Raw genomic sequence first — 21,511 nt, 5'->3', positions numbered from 1 at the left:
AGAGTAGCCAGTTGACCTAATCTACATGTCTTTGGACTGTGGGAGGAAACCAGAGCACCCAGAGGAAACCACACAGGCATGAGGAGAACATGTCAACTCCAAAACGCAAGGTTTGAACCCAGAACCTTCTTACTGTGAGGCTACAGTGCTAACCACTGCATCACCATGCTGCCTTCGTGTTCCCACAATGGTATCACTCATTTTAAAATTCAGTAGTTGCTATGGGAAATGTACAGCAATTTTTTGCTGCAATATATGACTCTGTGGTCACAAGTTATGAAAAAAATAACCACCATGTCATCTCAGAGGGTCTGTACATGCGTCGTTTGTTATAAGTCACGTGGATTTTCACTGCACTCTGCGTCAAACTCCATTTAAAAAAACAACATAAAAACAGTGATGCCCTAAATTACCACTGATAATTTTACCACTGCTCATGAATAACAGTGCTGCAAATTCCCACAGGTTAATTTATTTAATGAGTTGTGTGTTTCAATGCGTTATTTTCAGCTAGCTGGAGTCTTTAGTATAAGTATCTTGTATTTCCAGGCAGCACAGTGGTGTAGTGGTTAGCACTGTTGCCTCACGGCAAGAAGGTTCTGGGTTCGAGCCCAGTGGCTGACGGGGGCCGTGCTGTGTGGAGTTTGCATGTTCTCCCCGTGTCTGCGTGGATTTGCTCCGGTTTCCTCGAAAGACATGCAGGTTAGGGTAATTGGTGGCTCTAAATTGACCGTAGGTGTGAATGGTTGTTTGTCAGCCCTGAGATGATCTGGTGACTTGTCCAGGGTGTACCCCGCCTCTCGCCCATACTCAGCTGGGATAGGCTCCAGCTTGCCCGCGACCCTGTACAGGATAAGCGGCTACAGATAATAGATGGATGGATCGTGTATTTCCATCTCTAAAATATGCAAACACTTTTATGTATTATACTATATGTATATTTCACATAGGCTTGTTGCATTAAATATTATTATATTCACATTCACTGAATATGAGCAATCGCGCACTCTGATTAGCTACTCTACTACTAGACTATCAGCTCATATACCGTGAGTAGAGAAAAACAAAATGGCGGAGCGCGTTGTTGAACCAACCAAGGACAAAATAAAAACTCTACTCGAAAACAAAACCACAAAAAAAGCAACAAAATATGGAAGTAAGAATATATATAAAATTTTTTCAAGAATTATTATTATAGCATTTTTCATAAATTGCTTCTGTCATTTTGCCGGTTTGTTTACATTCTAAGCGGAAATGATTTTGTCAGATGTTTTATATAAAGTTTTTATTTATCAGATTTGCAAAAAATAAAAATTAAAAAGCTCTGTTTCTTAAAATCCAGTGAATGTGGAAATAATAAAACAGTTATTCCACTCAATCTCGTCGTACATGGCTTACAGCCAACTCAGCACAATGCATCTCATCAGCTATCAGCTCATATACTGTGAGTAGAGAAAAACAAAATGGCGGAGCGTGTTGCTGAACCAACTGAGGACGAAATAAAAACTCTACTCGAAAACAAAACCCCAAAAATGCAACAAAAAAAGCAACAAAATTTGGAATAAAAATATTTGATGGTAAGAATTTTTCTTTTTAAGAATTATCATCACATTTTCCACAAATTGCTCCTGTCATTTCGCCGGGTTTGTTTACATCCATCCATCCATCTATCCATCCATCCATTATCTGTAGCCGCTTTATCCTGTTCTACAGGGTCGCAGGCAAGCTGGATCCTATCCCAGCTGACTATGGGCGAAAGGCGGGGTACACCCTGGACAAGTCGCCAGGTCATCACAGGGCTGACACATAGACACAGACAACCATTCACACTCACATTCACACCTACGCTCAATTTAGAGTCACCAGTTAACCTAACCTGCATGTCTTTGGACTGTGGGGGAAACCGGAGCACCCGGAGGAAACCCACGCGGACACGGGGAGAACATGCAAACTCCACACAGAAAGGCCCTCGTTGGCCACGGGGCTCGAACCCGGACCTTCTTGCTGTGAGGTGACAGCGCTAACCACTACACCACCGTGCCGCCTGGTTTATTTACATTCTAAGCGAAAATGATTTTGTCGGACGTTTTGTATAAAGTTTTTATTTATCGAATTTGCAAAAAGTTAAAAAGCTCTGTTTCTTAAAATCCAGTGAATGTGGAAATAATAAAACAGTTATTCCACTCAAGCTCGTCGTACATGGCTTACAGCCAACTCAGTGCTACGCGCCTCATTGGCTATCAGCTCATGTACAACTCGATTTCGCGGTGTAACTGTTAAATATACCATGCAGTAAATCCAGACAGAACAGTACCTAACACTACAGGTAGTCGTCGACTTACGACTGCGTTTGGTTACGGTCGTAAACCGATCTGGTCGTAAGTCGGCCTATGTTAAATGAACGTAAGTATATTGTGATGTGTAATGATATTGTAATCATCTTAAAGTCTTATTTTATCAACATTTTCTTATTTCACTACCTTGGCTCATTATTTGGTTTAAGTCAAACACTGCGTACTACACTGCGTACAGTACAATTTGTTTAATATGTGCAAAACAAAAAATACGAAATACAGGTGTGAAAAATAGAAAACATTTTAGTTTGAAACATACCAAAATACAAATGTAAAACATAGCAAAATACAAAATTTAGTGACCGCTGGCATCACTGGTGCTTGGCTGTGGGTCGTCTACGTCATCATCAGCTGTCGCAGTGCTCGGGCTGGCGGGAGCATTTGCTCGTTTCATAAACCAGGAGCTGGGGCGGAAACTGTATGACGGCGTGCGCGAGGGAGCGCGAGAGAGACTGCGTGTGTGCCTGGAGCTGGGGCGGAAACTGTTGCCGGGAGCTGGGGCGGAAACTGTCGTACGCTCAGCTAGCTCAGCTGGGATACACTTGCCAGTCATAACCAGACGGTCGTAAAGTCGATCGGCCATAAGTCGCATAGGTCGTAAGTCGACGACTACCTGTATTTGGAAAATACTGATTTTAGGGTATAATTTTACACTAGAGGTATTTTCTGATTCTCAAGAGAACCCCATTCATGCAAATAATACTGAAATATCATTTCTGGCAACGGCTTTGAAGTGGTTTCTCAGGAGGCTTCGAAATCAGAAGTTCAAGCCCCATACGCTTGAGAAGAGGTGAAGAGTTTTTGGATGGCACACTTGGTACAAAGGGTTAAAGTTCATCAAAATACTTCAAAGAAATGTGGAACTTGACTTTTATAGTGAAAAGAAGCTATTTCGTTTGGCAGATCATATTAAAACAATACAGGAAAAAACAACAACAACTGAACAGCCCTCTTTCTTTTCTATATGAAAGCACTGACAGTTGAGTCTTTAAACATTAATTGTAAGAATGACAGACATAAAAGTGCCTGATTAGCCGAGACAAAGAAACTGGATGCTATCTTTTATCAAGAATCACATGGTAATGTAGATAATCTAGTTAACCCTAACCCTTTAGTGTAATGGAATGGTGCTGGGATTGCACAGGGAATCCCAGATTCAATCCCCTGTGTGCCTGTGTAAACTCCTGAAAGAATATAATCTCGGTCGTTGCAAATAAAAATGCTCCGTTTCTCAAAATCCAGTGAATGTGGACAGAATAAAACAGTTATTCCACTCAATCTCAGTGCTATGCGCCTCATCATCTATCAGCTCACATCTGACTCGACTTCGTGGAATAATTGTTAAATATATAAGTACGCAGAGAACACTCACAGTCGGTTGCCATTCCAACAGCGATGCATTTCTTGAAGCGGCATTCCTGGCACTGGTTCCGTGTGACTTTGTCGATTACACATTTCCCCTCGTATTTACATGCATAGGTCGGGTTCAGGTTCTTCTGGATCGTACGCCTGAAAAAGCCCTGGAAAAGGGGAGAACATAAATATTACCAGCCTTGTAGTACTCGAGTCCGACTTGTGCCGTAATTTTAAGGACTTGTGACTCGACTTGGACTTGAGCACTGATGACTCAGACTTGGACTCGGACTCGTGCATTAACTGCTTTTGGACTTGTAAATTGGAGACGAGGACTCTGATTTTTTGTTTATTTTTTGTAACATGCCATAATAATTTGGCACAAGGTATTTATATATTATATTATTTATATTATTTATATACCTGTGTCTGGTCGGAGTTTTATTGGATCGCTCCTGTAGAGGACGGCCCCATGAGGACAGTTGAGGGTTATACCTGGAGGACACTCTGGACTCTTAGAGTAATGCTTTTATGGCTGAGGACTACAGTTGACTTGCTAACTTTAGGACTGCAGTTGTCATGAACAGTTTTGCACTCAAGTTTCCATCAATGAAGAGTTTATAACATCAACGAAACTGTCTTCATGTTAAAACTGTTAATGTTATAGTCATGTTGTCTGTTGTTGCCCAAATGAGGATGGGTTCCCCTTTTGAATCTGGTTCCTCTCGAGGTTTCTTCCTCATGGCGTCTGAGGGAGTTTTTCCTTGCCACCGTCGCCACAGGCTTGCTCATTGGGGATAGATTAGGGACAAAATTAGCTCATGTTTTAAGTCGTTCAAATTCTGTAAAGCTGCTTTGCGACAATGTTTATTGTTAAAAGCGCTATACAAATAAACTTGACTTATATCTACATTAAATTTTGGACTAATTTGGTGTAAGAGTGTCACACCTGTGCACCTTGGCGCGTGCATCAGATAGACTCGCAGACAGTGCGCACACCAAGAGGACTCCCGCGTGCGCCGTAAACGACTCGCACCTGCACAGGATTAAGCGCGCTGATATAAAAACTGTGAAAACACACTTACTTTGCGAAGTATTGAGTTGCGTTGCTGACACATTACCGAGCCTTATTTCCTTGTTTGGTTTCCTGATCCCTGATTTCCTGTTTCTCATCTTTGATTCTGCCGAGTCTACGATAGCCTGTTTATGCCTCACTCGACCTATCACCTGTTTCACCGTTTTATGAGTTTGCCTGCTGTTCTGGATTGTTTACCGTCTTCATTTGTACTAACAAACGCACCTTCTGCACTTACATCCGTCTCCCAACCATCTCTGACAGAATACTTCACACTCCCTGATAAAGAGAAGCACATTCACCTGTTCAGGAACAAACGAATGTTAATGGTGCTGAAACAGCCACCGTCACATGGTGCGGATTGAGTCTTGTTCTTGGACTTGACTCAAAACTTTTTTTAATGACTTGGACTTGAACACTGGGGACTTGAGACTGGACTCGGACTCGAGGTTTCATGACTCGACTACAACACTGAATATTATATATTCTGACTGTATCTCTGTGAATCATCCGTCACAGAAATAATCCGTGTGATAAATACATGAGATTGCATGACCACTCTAGAGGTGTACAGTATATAACAAGCCTTGTTATATTTAATAACGCTTTATTCTGATAAGTCAGAAGACTGTGAGGTTTAGATCAATGCGCTTGTTCTAATATATTAATCTGCAGGAACACCTTACATGGCGGAGGCACTTTAGAAACAAATTAAAATGGCTACACTACCGTTCAAAAGTTTGGGGTCACCCAGACAATTTTGTGTTTTCCATGAAAAGTCACACTTTTATTTCCCACCATAAGTTGTAAAATGAATAGAAAATATAGTCGAGACATTTTTCTGGCCATTTTGAGCATTTAATCGACCCCACAAATGTGATGCTCCAGAAACTCAATCTGCTCAAAGGAAGGTCAGTTTTATAGCTTCTCTAAAGAGCTAAACTGTTTTCAGCTGTGCTAACATGATTGTACAAGGGTTTTCTAATCATCCATTAGCCTTCTGAGGCAATGAGCAAACACATTGTACCATTAGAACACTGGAGTGAGAGTTGCTGGAAATGGGCCTCTATACACCTATGGAGATATTGCACCAAAAACCAGACATTTGCAGCTAGAATAGTCATTTACCACATTAGCAATGTATATAGAGATCTTGCAGTCACGTGACCGGAAAGTACACAGACGCCATCTTGTCGGGCAACAACACCGCTGAATACTGCTGCACTCGTGTACAGAATGGATCAATTTCAACCGACGGACTACACGGCTTATTTTTCTAATGAACAGATAACTAGATATATGTCTAAAATAAACGATCTACAGATTAGTGACCCTTATGGCTTTCCGGACGGAGTTTTCACGACCGTGTCAGTGGATATGGAACTGCCAGAGGTGGAATACCCAGACGTGTATAATTACCTCATCAACTTTCCCTCGCTGTTCAGTGGTGAAGCACTGCGTGCTTATAAATCTCTGCACAGTTATCTTTACAGAAATTCAGGATTTGTCAGCGACTCAGATGTGGCATCTTGTAAACAAGAAAATAATCCTCACTGGACGGGTAAGTCACTTAAGTATTACTAGTACTGCACTGACCAGCCGATTATAGAATAGAATAAGGTAATTCCAGCTGTAATTCCAAATCGTCCGTTTTGTTTACCATGGATCTGGCGTTGGAGAGATAGAGGCTTAGCAGTGGAGGTTTGAGTAGCTGTTTTCTGAGCTTAGTCAACAGGCCGGCTCTACAGCCTCGCTTTTGCTTCCGCTCCCGGCGCCGCCTCCTTCGCTTTGCTTCCGATAACAATCCACGGAGACCCCGCTGGTCTCGCTATCTCGTCCGGAATGTTTTTTTTTTTTCTCGTCCAGAATGTTGTGCATGCGATGGAAATCGCTACAAACCGTCATTTTCTGCTGGAAACCAATGTCCAGTAAGTCCATACGGTTGTAGTGGATATTGAAGTCCGGTACAGACGAACAACACGCAAAAATACACACAAAAAACATAAAAACCGTGCACAGGTAGGGAGAGCTTGTAGCCGCAGCCGTTGTAGTAGAATTGTATATAGTAGGGTTTTCCAGAAGAAAAGGTAGAAGTAGAAGCAGAAGTAGAAGGCGGGGCGTTTGACCGACAAGATGGCGTCTGTCACAATCTGGATCGGCTGTGACGTCACATGCAAGTGCTCCATAGAGTGGATTTCTGATTAGTTTAAAGTGATCTTCATTGAAAAGAACAGTGCTTTTCTTTCAAAAATAAGGACATTTCAAAGTGACCCCAAACTTTTGAACGGTAGTGTAACTGTTGATACGGTGAAGTTTTGGTGCGATGAGATGTTTGTTTATTTATTTATTTATTTATGGAAGGAGTCTCCTGTATGAGCACTTTGTAAAACCTGCATTTTTTTTCTTGTCTTATTAACTTCAAGAGAGAGAGAAAAAAGATAGCGACTGGTGAGGGAACTGGATAAGCGATAACAGGGACTAACTTGTTTTGCAGACGTTCCACAATGTTTCATGAAACTATAAGTGGATAAAAAGACATGTTCTTTGTTAGTTTACAAAAAAAAAAAAAGGTCAGCCCTGGTGTGGTATGGGAGGAATAAAAAGCTTTGCTCCACAGTACTGATTCTCACCTTGCAGCCCTCACAGGTGATACAGCGGTAATGGTATCCTGTTGCTTTGTCTCCACACACTACACAAAGTTCGTCCTTGTCCAGGTAACTTGGTATGTACCCTGAAAAGGAAGCACAAATAGCAAACGTCTAAGGAATTCTTACATGTCGTACTGAAAACGTTCTTTAAAAAATGCTGCAGGAATTTTCAACTAATTCAAACAACTCGATTTTCTTAAGTCTTTCTTTCCCCTGGAAAGAATTAAAGCTGCTTTAAATATAAATAAGAAAAGCAGAATATTCAAAGAGCGGACCCAAAACGTAAAAATGGTTCAAAAGTAACAAAAAAACCCCCCCAAACCCGAAACCCAGCGTAACTCTGAACAACTGAGTCTTACCAGGAAAACAAAATCTCTGTTAACTGCTAATTCGAGCATCACATACATAAAGCACAAATCAATAACGTTGTGCAAAGCAAGCTAAGCTAAATCCTCAACGCTCTTGCAGCGGGCACGACTTCACAGGAGCTTCACATGAATCAGTAATGATGTTTATGATCAATAAGGTCATTGTCCCAGTAAGACCAGGCCATCTGCTGCTCTACATGTGCCTAAATCAATACACTAGACAACGCATTCAATACAAACCATAAAAAAAAAAATCATTATCTACAACATCTCATTATCTCATTATCTCTAGCCGCTTCATCCCTCTACAGGGTCGCAGGCAAGCTGGAGCCTATCCCAGCTGACTACGGGCGAGAGGCGGGGTACACCCTGGACAAGTCGCCAGGTCATCACAGGGCTGACACATAGACACAGACAACCATTCACACTCACATTCACACCTACGCTCAATTTAGAGTCACCAGTTAACCTAACCTGCATGTCTTTGGACTGTGGGGGAAACCCACGCGGACACGGGGAGAACATGCAAACTCCGCACAGAAAGGCCCTCGCCGGCCCCAGGGCTCGAACCCGGACCTTCTTGCTGTGAGGCGACAGCGCTAACCACTACACCACCGTGCCGCCCCTATCTACAACATGTTCAGCACAAATATAAACACATCTACACTGGGCAATGGATGTAATAGTGCTTTTAGAGCTTAATTATAGGTCAATGAATTCAAGCTGCAGAAGGAAAATCATAGTTTTTGGCCCCATGCTGTCCAACATCACTCTAAATGGCAAATAATTAACGAGACCATCCCGTCAATGACGGCGTAGCTCGCTCTGGCTCCGTCTAGTCCAGAAGGAACGATCTAAAGTGGGCCACCTTGCGCAATAAATGTTGTAAGCTATATACAAGCTACAGTATATACAGAAGCTATATACACTATAGGAATACCGACCTATTTGCCAGAAAGGATTCAAAACGGCGACGAATTGACCGAGAAGAAGTGATTTTTGTTGAACTGCTCATTAAGGTTTAATTAGTCCATAACTTCATTAATAATTGTAATTGAGAAAATCTTGGTAGAAGTTATATGGACCCTGGGTACCCCTACCTTCATGCCAGAAAGAATCAAAATCAGTGAAGAATTGAGGGAGAAAAAGCGATTTATGTGGAAACTGTTCGTTAGGGATTGATTAATTACTCCATATCTTCATTATTAATTGCAATTATGGAAATTTGGGTAGAAGCTATGTATCTGCACCCCAGGCAGACCTACCTTCCTGCCAAAAAGAATAAAAATCGGTGAAGAATTGAGAGAGAAGAAGCGATTTTTGTGAAATGTGGACGCCGCCGGATGGACGACGGACAACACATGATGGGATAAGCTCATCACCTATTGGCCGGATGAGATAATAATAATAATAATAATAATAATAATAAAAAGATAGATAGATAGATAGATAGATAGATAGAGAGATAGATAGATAGAGAGATAGATGCTCCTGGGGAAAAACAATAGCCCATTTCTTAAAGCAATTAAGAAAACTATTTCTACAAGGTTAAAATAATTCGAAATATCTGCTTACAGTTCTATCTGAATTCTATTTCTCTAACCACATAAATTTTAAAGTATTTTTAAAAATACATTTTAAACTCAAGTGTTACGTCATTTTATGCAGGTTTTTAAAAAGGCAAATTTCAAAGTAACAGAGATGCAAAAACCCCCCCAAAACCAAAAAAACCCCAACAACAACAAGAAAACAGAGTCGTCTATATCCCCCGCCCTATATACCAAGTATATACCAAGCTTCAAGATATTATTTGTCACATTTTTCAAGTTCTGCTGCAGGATCCCAACCCTACCTCTTTACACTGACCTCAGCAGCCCATGGCATAAACCCACCGGACCTTTGGTCCAGGTGAGCTAGAAATTAAAATTTCTCACATTTCTTAGTATCAAAAGGCACATATACATTACTTAATCAACACATATACCAACTTTCAAGACCGTACCACTCATAGTTTTCAAGTTTCAAGTTCATTTTTTCAAGTTTCAAGTTTATTTTTATAGCGCTTTTAACAATAGACACTGTCGCAAAGCAGCTTTACAGAATTTTAATGACTTTAAACATAAGCTAATTGTATCCCTAATCTATCCCCAATGAGCAAACCTGTGGCGAAGTTCTGCTCCGGAAACAAAACCTACCCCAAGATTAACCTGAGAGTCTAAGTCTGAAATTGTTTCCATGGAAACATGAAAAATTTATATTTCTCAAATTTCTTAGTATGAAAAGGCACATCTACATCACCTTGTTAACATGCACACCAAGTTTCAAATCCGTATCATGAATAGTTTTGGATATACGCTCTGGAAACGAACATTGCTCTTAGAAACTACGTCAAAATAAATTTTTTATGTAAAAATTTGAAAAATGCTTTTTTTTTTTTCAAAAATCCAAAATAGCAAAAGGCACCAGTTCACACATTGCTTGATATGTATACAAAGTTTCATGAAGATATCGTGAGAAGTTTTAAAGATATGGCCTGGAAACAAAAACGTGACCGGACGGATGGACGGAACCCGTTTCTATATCCGCTGCCAATAATAATAATAATAATAATAATAGATAGATAGATAGATAGATAGATAGATAGATAGATAGATAGATAGATAGATTACAAGGCTCCTGGGGAAAAACAGTAGCGTATTTCTTAAAGCAATTAAGAAAACTATTTCTACAATGTTAAAATAATTCGAAATATCTGCTTACAATTCTTTCTGAATTCTATTTCTCTAACCACATAAATTTTAAAGTATTTTTAATAATACATTTTAAACTCAAGTGTTACGTCATTTTATGCAGGTTTTTAAAAAAAATTGCAAATTTCAAAGTAACAGAGATGCCAAAAAAAAAAACAAAAAACCTCAAAACACCCCAACCAGGATATTGGTTTTTGCAGTTATCACTGAGAAGTGCTTCCTCTGTACCTTTCTTATGCGGCACTTGTATCCACTGCATCTGAGAAAAGTCTGGCCTGCCATCACAGAAGTAATCAGGCTGTTGGTAGTGGCTAAGTGGTACCTCCATGGTGCAGAACTCGCTCTTAAACCCCGGGTTGCTGCCTGGATAAGTGCCTGGGTACATGCCAGGGTATGGCTGGATGGGTGGCCAGGTGGACTGCTCCACGCAAGGAGGGTTGTGGTGAAGCGGCTGAGACTCGCAATGGCTAAACGTGGATCCGTCACCACCGTACATACAATATTCACCTCCACCTGGTACCGTGTAGCCTCCGGCCATGCCATGTGGCATCTCGAACATGTCTGGCATACAGTAATTCATCGCTGCGCTCTTTTAAGGCACAGCAATAATAACCACCTTGGAGTTACTAGCACAGAAAATTCATCAGTTCTAAGGTTACAGCTAACGTGTACTGTCATTAGTGATGAACTATTCAATGGGAATAACGTATCGCAAAAAAGAACCTGGAGTCTTTTAGCTCTGATAAAAAATTTTCTTGGCAGATGTGCATAAGAACTCTTCCCTACATACACTGGACTTCTGGAAAAAAAAAATCAAAATTGAGTTTCAGATACAAAAAGAAAAAAAAAATCGGGTGAAATCCAATGGTGTGAAAAATACCCAGAGGACACGCGCCTTTATATATAACAGATGACCCACCCCACCTACCCCTCGTCCGGCCAAATTGGGAGGCAGATTTATGACAATGTGTTCTTCTAATCTGACTCGGGACAAATCCTGGAAACAGAGCTTGCTCAGATTAGAGCCATGTGTAACGTTGTCCACCAGCATCTTCACCCTGCTATCACTGAGAAAGATGAATTTATTATCTGTAACAAGCAAACAAACTCCTACAGAGGCTTACAGTCAATCCTCCTGAAAGCCAGAACACCTGGTTACACTCCATGATCTTATATGACGTGAATCCGTCCGAATCCATAGCGACATTATTCTGGATAACAATACATGGTTCTGAAGGGACGCTTGTGACAACAACTTGTTGCTTTTTTAACGATACGGACAAGAAGCGCAGTCTTTAATCAAGCTGGTGTATAAAGTAAGACCTTGTTCACAGTTAATGCGAGCATGAAGAGCGAATACCGCTGATAATTCGCAGTACTGACAGGTGAAATGGATATATTTCACTCTGCAAATCGTAGGCGCTGTCAGCAGACGCTATAAATCTTTCCGTAAGGTTTCACCGTAAATAAGAACGACTGCTATCTAATCTAATCTAATCTAATCTACAATTATGAGAATTACCAATATAGTGACATTCTAATTAGTAGTGAAAAAGCAATCAGAAACAACGTTGTACAGTAATTTATTTCCTTTCGACAGATTTCCATAACACACTTGAATTTTCTTGAATTGTACACTTATATATAAGGCTGAAAAGAACATAAAAACACTCACAGCCTGTTTCTTCGTCACTGAAAAAAAATGCAAACCATTGGTTCAACCATAACAACAACAACAACAACAAAAAAATCAACAACGTCGACGACAAAAAAAACCCAGATCATGGATGCAGACAGTCACGGCTAAGACAATTAAGTGATAAGCACGGAACAGCTGTTTACAGCAGGGGCCTCTGAGGCAAATCTGCTCCTGATCACAAGCTTAACTGAAGTTTAACTTTTTGATGAGGTGATGTCCTCACATGTACGGGCTATTTCCAAAAGTACTTCAACTGATAAACAACTTCAGACGTACAATACACAACACTGCTTTTAGTCGGCCCTCGTTAAATACTTCCAGCCTCGTTGCACACTGCCCGTTTTTTTTTTTTTTCTTTTTAAGGGAGATTCTTGTATTCAAAGTTCAACAAACAAATGTACAAGAGATCAATTTAACAACGTTGTTAAAGGGGAACTGAAGTCACTTGCTTTATTTCTTAATTAACGTGTTATTCAATTACGTTTTCGGTTTTAGTAACCTTATATCGTGACTCGTACTGGCAACTAATTGCAATTAAATATTATACTTATCGGCTTATTCGTCTTTTAGCCGTGTTGAATTTAGTTCATTTGGTCCACGGCAGGCGTCGCTTATCCGCGCGATCTTCACGAGACTTGTGCGAGACTTCGAAACGTCAAGTGTCAGCCAGGTCTTAGTGCCGCCATTTTGAAAACTGTTTTCCAAACGAAGTATTGCACAAAAACGAGTTTAAATGACGATTACTGCCGACTTTTTTCAAACTTTCCTGATTGCTATCAAAACAAACAAAACTTCTCCCGGCTTGATTACGTCAGCATTCGAAAGAGGGCGTGCGCGTCTTTTGACAACGTTGGCAGATGTCGGTCGCTTTGATTTCCGCTGCACGTTTTACTTCCGTCCTACGATGTCTCGCACAGGTCTCAACGAATCTCGTTTACGCCCATTGCTTTGACATATGGACCGATATATTACAGAGCATATTTCAAACACTCAACTTGCTACAGCAGCGACAAAATAGCGATCAAAAATGCATTCCGATATTTAATAAAATGAGAAATAGAATTTTGATAATAAGAAAATTTGCCTTCCGTTCTCCTTTAAAGTATGAGTCACAATTCGCAGCCATCTCTCGACTAATCAGTTAACGCGGCAATCCCAGGCCAGAAACCAACAGTTGAAAGTGTAATAATTATTAGCTAAACTCTACAATTTGCAACAATGGACTGAAAAACAAGCTTGCTCTTTTCACCCAGCCTTCTTGATGGCTGATTATTTAATTGCTTAATCTATCACTATTGTTCAAACGATCCAGTACCAACCATGAAATGACCATTTATTTAATGTAGTCTAGAAAATCTAGTGTCAGATGGTCCAGAAGAAAAAAGGCAACGCGTCAATTCACGATCCATCAAAGATTCTTCTTACCTTCTTCTCACGCCAAAAAGCAGCCAGTCCTTCGTATATATACTGACATTAGATCTTGAACAAAAATTCGCATCCATACACAGAGGAGTCTGGCTTGGATCCCTTTCTTATACTGATCATGTTCAAAACAGATCCTGAAGGTTAAATACGTAAGTGACCCTTTAATTTGGCCAAGCAACTGAATATTCCCACAGCTCTGAAGGCGAGAGGAGAACTGTGCGCTTGCTTCAGTAGTGGACTTATATGGGAGCTTTTCCACCCATTCATTCCCTCTTTAATTGATCACTTAAGGTCTCAAGGGTTCAAAGTTGGTCCTTTTCACATAGCAGGCCCTCATAGCTTTGAGGATAGGGCCTGGTTTGACATGGCTTCTTTAGCCAGATGTCCCCAGTGACATGGTGTTACCTGAAAAGGACATGCTGCCTGGGCCGCTTTGCACTGAAAGCTGAAGGGTGAGTCAAGGGAACGCAAACAAAACACAGCCTCGTCCTGGAGAGGGTCCAAAACCCCACCTAGTCATAATTAGACTCTGCTCAAAGGAACAGTCAACATATGGAGCGACTAATTAAGTCAGTGAGTATCAGTGTCAATTACATGTCAGTGCACAACAGCTCAAAGAGGCTTCTGGTATTGATCAGTGGGGCAGGATTATTAATCATCTATCAGTAAGCACTGGAGAGTTATAATCATATGTGTAGCATTCTGGCACAAAAACATCCCCTCGAATGTGTTTAACTGTTTTACTAAGTTCTTTCAAGATATATATATATACACACACACACACACACACACACATACATACAGTGGTGCTTGAAAGTTTGTGAACCCTTTAGAATTTTCTATATTTCTGCATAAATATGACCTAAAACATCATCAGATTTTCACACGAGTCCTAAAAGTAGATAAAGAGAACCCAGTTAAACAAATGAGACAAAAATATTATACTTGCTCATTTATTTATTGAGGAAAATAAACCAATATTACATACAGTGAGAGTAAAAAGTATTTGATCCCTTGCTGATTTTGTTGGTTTGCCCACTAATAAAGACATGATCATTCTATACTTTTAATGGTAAATGTATTCTAACATGGAGAGACAGAATATCAAAAAGAAAATCCAGAAAATAACTTTAAAGAATATATATTAATTGATTTGTATTTCATTGAGGGAAATAAGTATTTGATCCCCTAGTATGCATTAGGAGTTCTGGCTTTCACAGACCAGTTAGACACTCCCAATCAACTTGTTACCTGAATTGAAGACACCTGTTCTAACTAATCACCTGTATGAAAGACACCTGTTCACAGAATCAGACAATCGGACAGATTCCAAACTCTCCAACATGGGTAAAACCAAAGAACTCTCTCAGGACCTCAGAGACAGGATTGTTGACCTGCACAAATCTGGAATGGGCTACAAAAACATTAGCAAGATGCTGGGGATTAAAGTAACAACCATTGGTGCAATTGTGAGAAAATTTAAGAAGTATAACATGACCATCAATAGACCTCGGTCTGGTGCTCCACAGAAGATTTCACCTCGTGGGGTGGCAATGATCATGAGAACTGTGAGAAATCGGCCTGCAACCACACAGCGGGAGTTAGTGAATGACCTCAAGGCAGCTGGGACCACAGTCACCAGGAAAACAATTGGCAACACTTTGAGCCGCAATGGATTAAAATCCTGCAGTGCCCGAAAGGTACCCCTGCTTAAGAAGGCACATGTGGAGGCCCGCCTAAAGTATGCCAATGATCACCTCAAAGATGTACAAAGTGATTGGGAGAAGGTTCTGTGGTCAGACGAGACCAAAATTGAACTATTTGGCCTAAACTCTACTCATCATGTGTGGAGGAAGAAAAATGCTGCCTATGACCCCAGGAACATTGTGCCCACTGTCAAGCATGGAGGTGGAAGCATTATGTTTTGGGGGTGTTTCTCTGCCAAGGGCACAGGGCTACTTCACCGCATCAGTGGGAAGATGGATGGAGCCATGTACCGTGCAGTCCTGAGGGACAACCTCCTCCCCTCTGCCAGGAAGTTGAAAATGGGCCGTGGTTGGGTCTTCCAACATGACAACGACCCGAAGCATACAGCAAAGGCAACAAAGGAGTGGCTCAAGAAGAACCACATTAAGGTCATGGAGTGGCCCAGCCAGTCTCTGGACCTCAATCCAATCGAAAATCTATGGAAGGAGCTGAAGGTCCGAGTTGCCAAGCGACAGCCCACCAACCTTAATGATTTAGAGAGGATCTGCAAAGAAGAGTGGGCCAGTGCTAACCTTGTGGTTAACTACAACAAATGTCTGTCCGCTGTGCTTGCAAACAAAGGCTTTGCCACCAAGTATTAAGTGCTTTTGGCTAGAGGGATCAAATACTTATTTCCCTCAATGAAATACAAATCAATTAAAATATATTCTTTAAAGTTATTTTCTGGATTTTCTTTTTGATATTCTGTCTCTCCATGTTAGAATACATCTACCATTAAAAGTATAGAATGATCATGTCTTTATTAGTGGGCAAACCAACAAAATCAGCAAGGGATCAAATACTTTTTACTCTCACTGTATCTGTGAGTGGCAAAACTATGTGAACCTCTAGGATTAGCAGTTAATTTGAAGGTGAAATTAGAGTCAGGTGTTTTCAGTCAATGGGATGACAATCAGGTGTGAGTGGGCACCCAGTTTTATTTAAAGAACAGGGATCTATCAAAGTCTGATCTTCACAACACATGTTTGTGGAAGTGTGTCATGGCACGAACAAAGGAGATTTCTGAGGACCTCAGAAAAAGCGTTGCCCATGCTCATCAGGCTGGAAAAGGTTACAAAACCATCTCTAAAGAGTTTGGACTCCATCAATCCACAGTCAGACAGATTGTGTACAAATGGAGAAAATTCAAGACCATCGTTACCCTCCCCAGGAGTGGTCGACCAACAAAGATTGCTCCAAGAGCAAGGCGTGTAATAGTCGGTGAGGTCACAAAGGACCCCAGGGTAACTTCTAAGCAACTGAAGGCCTCTCTCACATTGGCTAATGTTAATGTTCATGAGTCCACCATCAGGAGAACACTGAACAACAATGGTGTGCATGGCAGGGTTGCAAGGAGAAAGACACTGCTCTCCAGAAAGAACATTGCTGCTAGTCTGCAGTTTGCTAAAGGTCACGTGGACAAGCCAGAAGGCTATTGGAAAAATGTTTTGTGGACGAATGAGACCAAAATAGAACTTTTTGGTTTAAACGAGAAGCATTACGTTTGGAGAAAGGAAAACACTCCATTCCAGCATAAGAACCTTATCCCATCTGTGAAACATGGTGGTGGTAGTATCATGGTTTGGGCCTGTTTTACTGCATGTGGGCCAGGATGGCTTGCCATCATTGATGTAACAATGAATTCTGAATTATACCAGCGAATTCTAAAGGGAAATGTCAGGACATCTGTCCATGAACTGAATCTCAAGAGAAGGTGGGTCATGCAGCAAGACAACGACCCTAAGCACACAAGTCGTTCTACCAAAGAATGGTTAAAGAAGAATAAAGTTAATGTTTTGGAATGGCCAAGTCAAAGTCCTGACCTTAATCCAATCGAAATGTTGTGGAAGGACCTGAAGCGAGCAGCTCATGTGAGGAAACCCACCAACATCCCAGAGTTGAAGCTGTTCTGTACGGAGGAATGGGCTAAAATTCCTCCAAGCCGGTGTGCAGGACTGATCAACAGTTACCGCAAACGTTTAGTTGCAGTTATTGCTGCACAAGGGGGTCACACCAGATACTGAAAGCAAAGGTTCACATACTTTTGCCACTCACAGATATGTAATATTGGATCATTTTCCTCAATAAATAAATGACCGAGTATAATATTTTTGTCTCATTTGTTTAACTGGGTTCTCTTTATCTACTTTTAGGACTTGTGTGAAAATCTGATGATGTTTTAGGTCATATTTATGCAGAAATATAGAACATTCTAAAGGGTTCACAAACTTTCAAGCACCACTGTAAACAGAAGAAAAGAAAAATATATTCATATTCCTTAGACAAACAGTTGCTATTTCGTTTAACTTATTAGTCAATTACTTCATTAAATAACACGTTTTTTAAGGTTACATTTATAAGATGATATAGAGCAGTTGGTATCCATTTTGTCAGTTAATATGTTCCACACTTTAACACCAAAAAATTTGACTGATTTTTTTACACTGGTTAACTTCGTAAACAGAACATGCAATTTATGGAATTGTCGCGTTACGTGGTGATGGATGTCACTATTTCTCACAAATAACTTCGCAACACAATCAGGCAAACTTTTATTTGATATTTTAAACATAAATAAAGCTAATTTATAAATGTATACCTTTTTCAAAGTCAGCATTTCTAAAGATAAATACAGTGGTGTAGTTGGTGTGTGAAAAGGGACAGATTTAATGAGGCGTACACAACATTTTTGCAATTTAAATAATGAGGACAAGTACTTATCACATGCATCTTCCCATACTTCGATACAATATGTGATATATGGATATATACACAACAGTAATATAATGTAAGAAAGGCTGATTGCTGGAGCACCTTTTTAGCCTTTTATAATATCCCCAAACATTTCACAACTTTGCCTTTAATGAACTGTATATGATCATTCCATTTCATTCTAGAGTCCAGAATAACACCCCAAAATTTAAATGATTATTTTTTCACAATTTTTCTGTATTGCTTCTTCTGGCAGAAATACCTTATTACAACTAAAAATAATGTACTGAGTTTTTTTTTTGTATTGCGAGATAGCTCATTAACATGCATCCAATCAATTATTTTCTTTAATTCTTCATTCATAACCTTGACCATCTCAGAAAGGTCTCTACCTGTAATAAAATATTTGTATCATCTGCAAAATGGATGGGGAATGATACAGAGGAAACATAAATCATATCATTTACATATACAGTGGTGCTTGAAAGTTTGTGAACCCTTTAGAATTCTCTTTATTTCTGCATAAATATGACCTAAAACATCATCAGATTTTCACACAAGTCCGAAAAGTAGATAAAGAGAACCCAGTTAAACAAATGAGACAAAAGTATTATACTTGGTCATTTATTTATTTCGGAAAAGGATCCAATATTACATATCTGTGAGTGGCAAAAGTATGTGAACCTTTGCTTTCAGTATCTGGTGTGACCGCCTTTTGCAGCAATAACTGCAACTAAACACTTCTGGTAACTGTTGATCAGTCCTGCACACTGGCTTGGAGGAATTTTAGCCCATTCCTCCGTACAGAACAGCTTCAACTCTGGGATGTTGGTGGGTTTCCTCACATGAACTGCTCACTTCAGGTCCTTCCACAACATTTCGACTGGATCAAGGTCAGGACTTTGACTTGGCCATTCCAAAACATTAACTTTATTCTTCTTTAACCATTCTTTGGTAGAACAACTTGTGTGCTTAGGGTCATTATCTTGCTGCATGACCCACCTTCTCTTGAGATTCAGTTCATGGACAGATGTCCTGACATTTTCCTTTAGAATTCACGGGTATAATTCAGAATTCATTACTCCATCAATGATAGCAAGCCGTCCTGGCCCAGATGCAGCAAAACAGGCCCAAACCATGACACTACCACCACCATGTTTCACAGATAGGATAAGGTTTGTATGCTGGAATGGAGTGTTTTCCTTTCTCCAAACATAACGCTTCTCATTTAAACCAAAAAGTTCTATTTTGGTCTCATCCATCCACAAAACATTTTTCCAATAGCCTTCTGGCTTGTCCGCATGATCTTTAGCAAACTGCAGACGAGCAGCAATGTTCTTTTTGGAGAGCAGTGGCTTTCTCCTTGCAACCCTGCCATGCACACCATTGTTGTTCAGTGTTCTCCTGATGGTGGACTCATGAACATTAACATTAGCCAATGTGAGAGAGGCCTTCAGTTGCTTAGAAGTTACCCTGGGGTCCTTTGTGACCTCGCTGACTATTACATGCCTTGCTCTTGGAGTGATCTTTGTTGGTCGACCACTCCTGGGGAGGGTAACAATGGTCTTGAATTTTCTCCATTTGTACACAATCTGTCTGACTGTGGATTGGTGGAGTCCAAACTCCTTAGAGATGGTTTTGTAACCTTTTCCAGCCTGATGAGCATCAACAACGCTTTTTCTGAGGTCCTCAGAAATCTCCTTTGTTCGTGCCATGATACACTTCCACAAACATGTGTTGTGAAGATCAGACTTTGATAGATCCCTGTTCTTTAAATAAAACAGGGTGCCCACTCACATCTGATTTGTCATCCCATTGATTGAAAAAACCTGACTCTAATTTCACCTTCAAATTAACTGCTAATCCTAGAGGTTCACATACTTTTGCCACTCACAGATATGTAATATTGGATCATTTTCCTCAATAAATAAATGACCAAGTATAATATTTTTGTCTCATTTGTTTAACTTGGTTCTCTTTGTCTACTTTTAGGACTTGTGTGAAAATCTAATGATGTTTTAGGTCATATTTATGCAGAAATAAAGAAAATTCTAAAGGGTTCACAAACTTTCAAGCACCACTGTAATAAAAATAATAATGGTCCCAAAATTGACCCCTGAGGGACCCCGCACAATATAACTTTTTGAAGTGAATCAAAATTCTTATAAGAAACATCCTGTTTCCTGTTAAATAAATAACTTTTAAACCAATCATAAGCTATACCTCTAATTCCATATTTGTACATTTTCATCAGTGATATTTCATGATCAACAGTGTCAAACGCCTTACTTAAATCTAAGAAGACACTTAAATCTTTCTTCTTTTTTTTCTTTTATTACCAAGTCTCAGATTATTCCTAATTCCTATCCACATTTTATTTTTGCTCAAATAAAACGTCTTAGTCCACTGTGTGTAGAGAGTATTCTTCAAAATGTATTCCATTTGGACTCATAATGTGTCATTGTTCGTTAGCCTTTTAGGGTCAGTGAGTTAGCCAGAAAAATACAGTTTGGACACCCTGACTCGACTCGACTCATTCATAGGTGTTTCTGTATTTTCTATTTTCTACATTGGAGAACAATACTGAAGACATCAACACTATGAAATAACATCTGGAACATATATGGAATTATGTGGTAAACAAAAAAGATGAAAAAAACCCCAAAATATAGGTTTGATATTTTAGATTCTTCAAAGTAGCCAGCGTTTACCTTGATGACGCTTTATACACTACTGGCATTATCTTACCTAGCTTCATGAGGTAGTCACCTGGAATGCTTTTTAACGACATCCATCATTACTTTTTTTTTTTTTTTTAGATATTTTTTTGGGCTTTTTGCACCTTTATTGGATAGGACAGTGTAGAGACAGGAAATGAGCGGGGGAGAGAGACGGGAAGGGATCGGGAAATGACCTCAGGCCGGAATCGAACCCAGGTCGCCCGCATTCATGGTATGGCGCCTTAACCACCTGAGCCACGACGCCCCCGATCCATCATTACTTTAAGACAAGGGTTTGACTTTCGGCCAACATATTGACTTATTAGCATCTGACCTAATGGCTAAACTTTGTATGATAAGTAGGATAAGGCACCTTTTCGATGAAAAAACTTTATTCATTGTTATCAACTCTCTAGTTTTCAGCAAAATGTTTTCCTGTTCTATGGTATGGTCAGGGACAAGTAAATATAACATTGAAAAATTACAACTAGTGCAAAATTTTGCCAGCTGTTTTTTATCTGGCAAAAGGAAGTTTGACTGGGCGGCACGGTGGTGTAGTGGTTAGCGCTGTCGCCTCACAGCAAGAAGGTCCTGGGTTCGAGCCCAGCGGCCGACGAGGGCCTTTCTGTGTGGAGTTTGCATGTTCTCCCCGTGTCCGCGT

The 21,511-nt window shown here is 40.2% G+C and overlaps 1 protein-coding gene across 4 annotated transcripts in view; it reads right to left on the bottom strand.

Annotated features, from left to right (window-relative positions):
- thrb (thyroid hormone receptor beta) overlaps nt 1–21,511 on the bottom strand; it is a 395,543-nt gene that overhangs the window by 19,732 nt on the left and 354,300 nt on the right. For all 4 annotated transcript variants that reach the window (XM_060904763.1, XM_060904762.1, XM_060904765.1 and 1 more), the window contains 2 exons: nt 7,413–7,513; nt 3,727–3,874 (listed from right to left, as the gene is read on the bottom strand). In XM_060904763.1, the coding sequence (XP_060760746.1) occupies nt 3,727–3,874; nt 7,413–7,513 (249 nt within the window). The remainder of the gene's footprint in view (nt 1–3,726; nt 3,875–7,412; nt 7,514–21,511) is intronic.

The sequence above is a fragment of the Neoarius graeffei genome, chromosome 22, assembly GCF_027579695.1.
Source record: "Neoarius graeffei isolate fNeoGra1 chromosome 22, fNeoGra1.pri, whole genome shotgun sequence".
In the NCBI taxonomy this organism is placed as follows: domain Eukaryota; kingdom Metazoa; phylum Chordata; class Actinopteri; order Siluriformes; family Ariidae; genus Neoarius; species Neoarius graeffei.
This window is presented reverse-complemented; position numbering and strand designations above follow the sequence as displayed.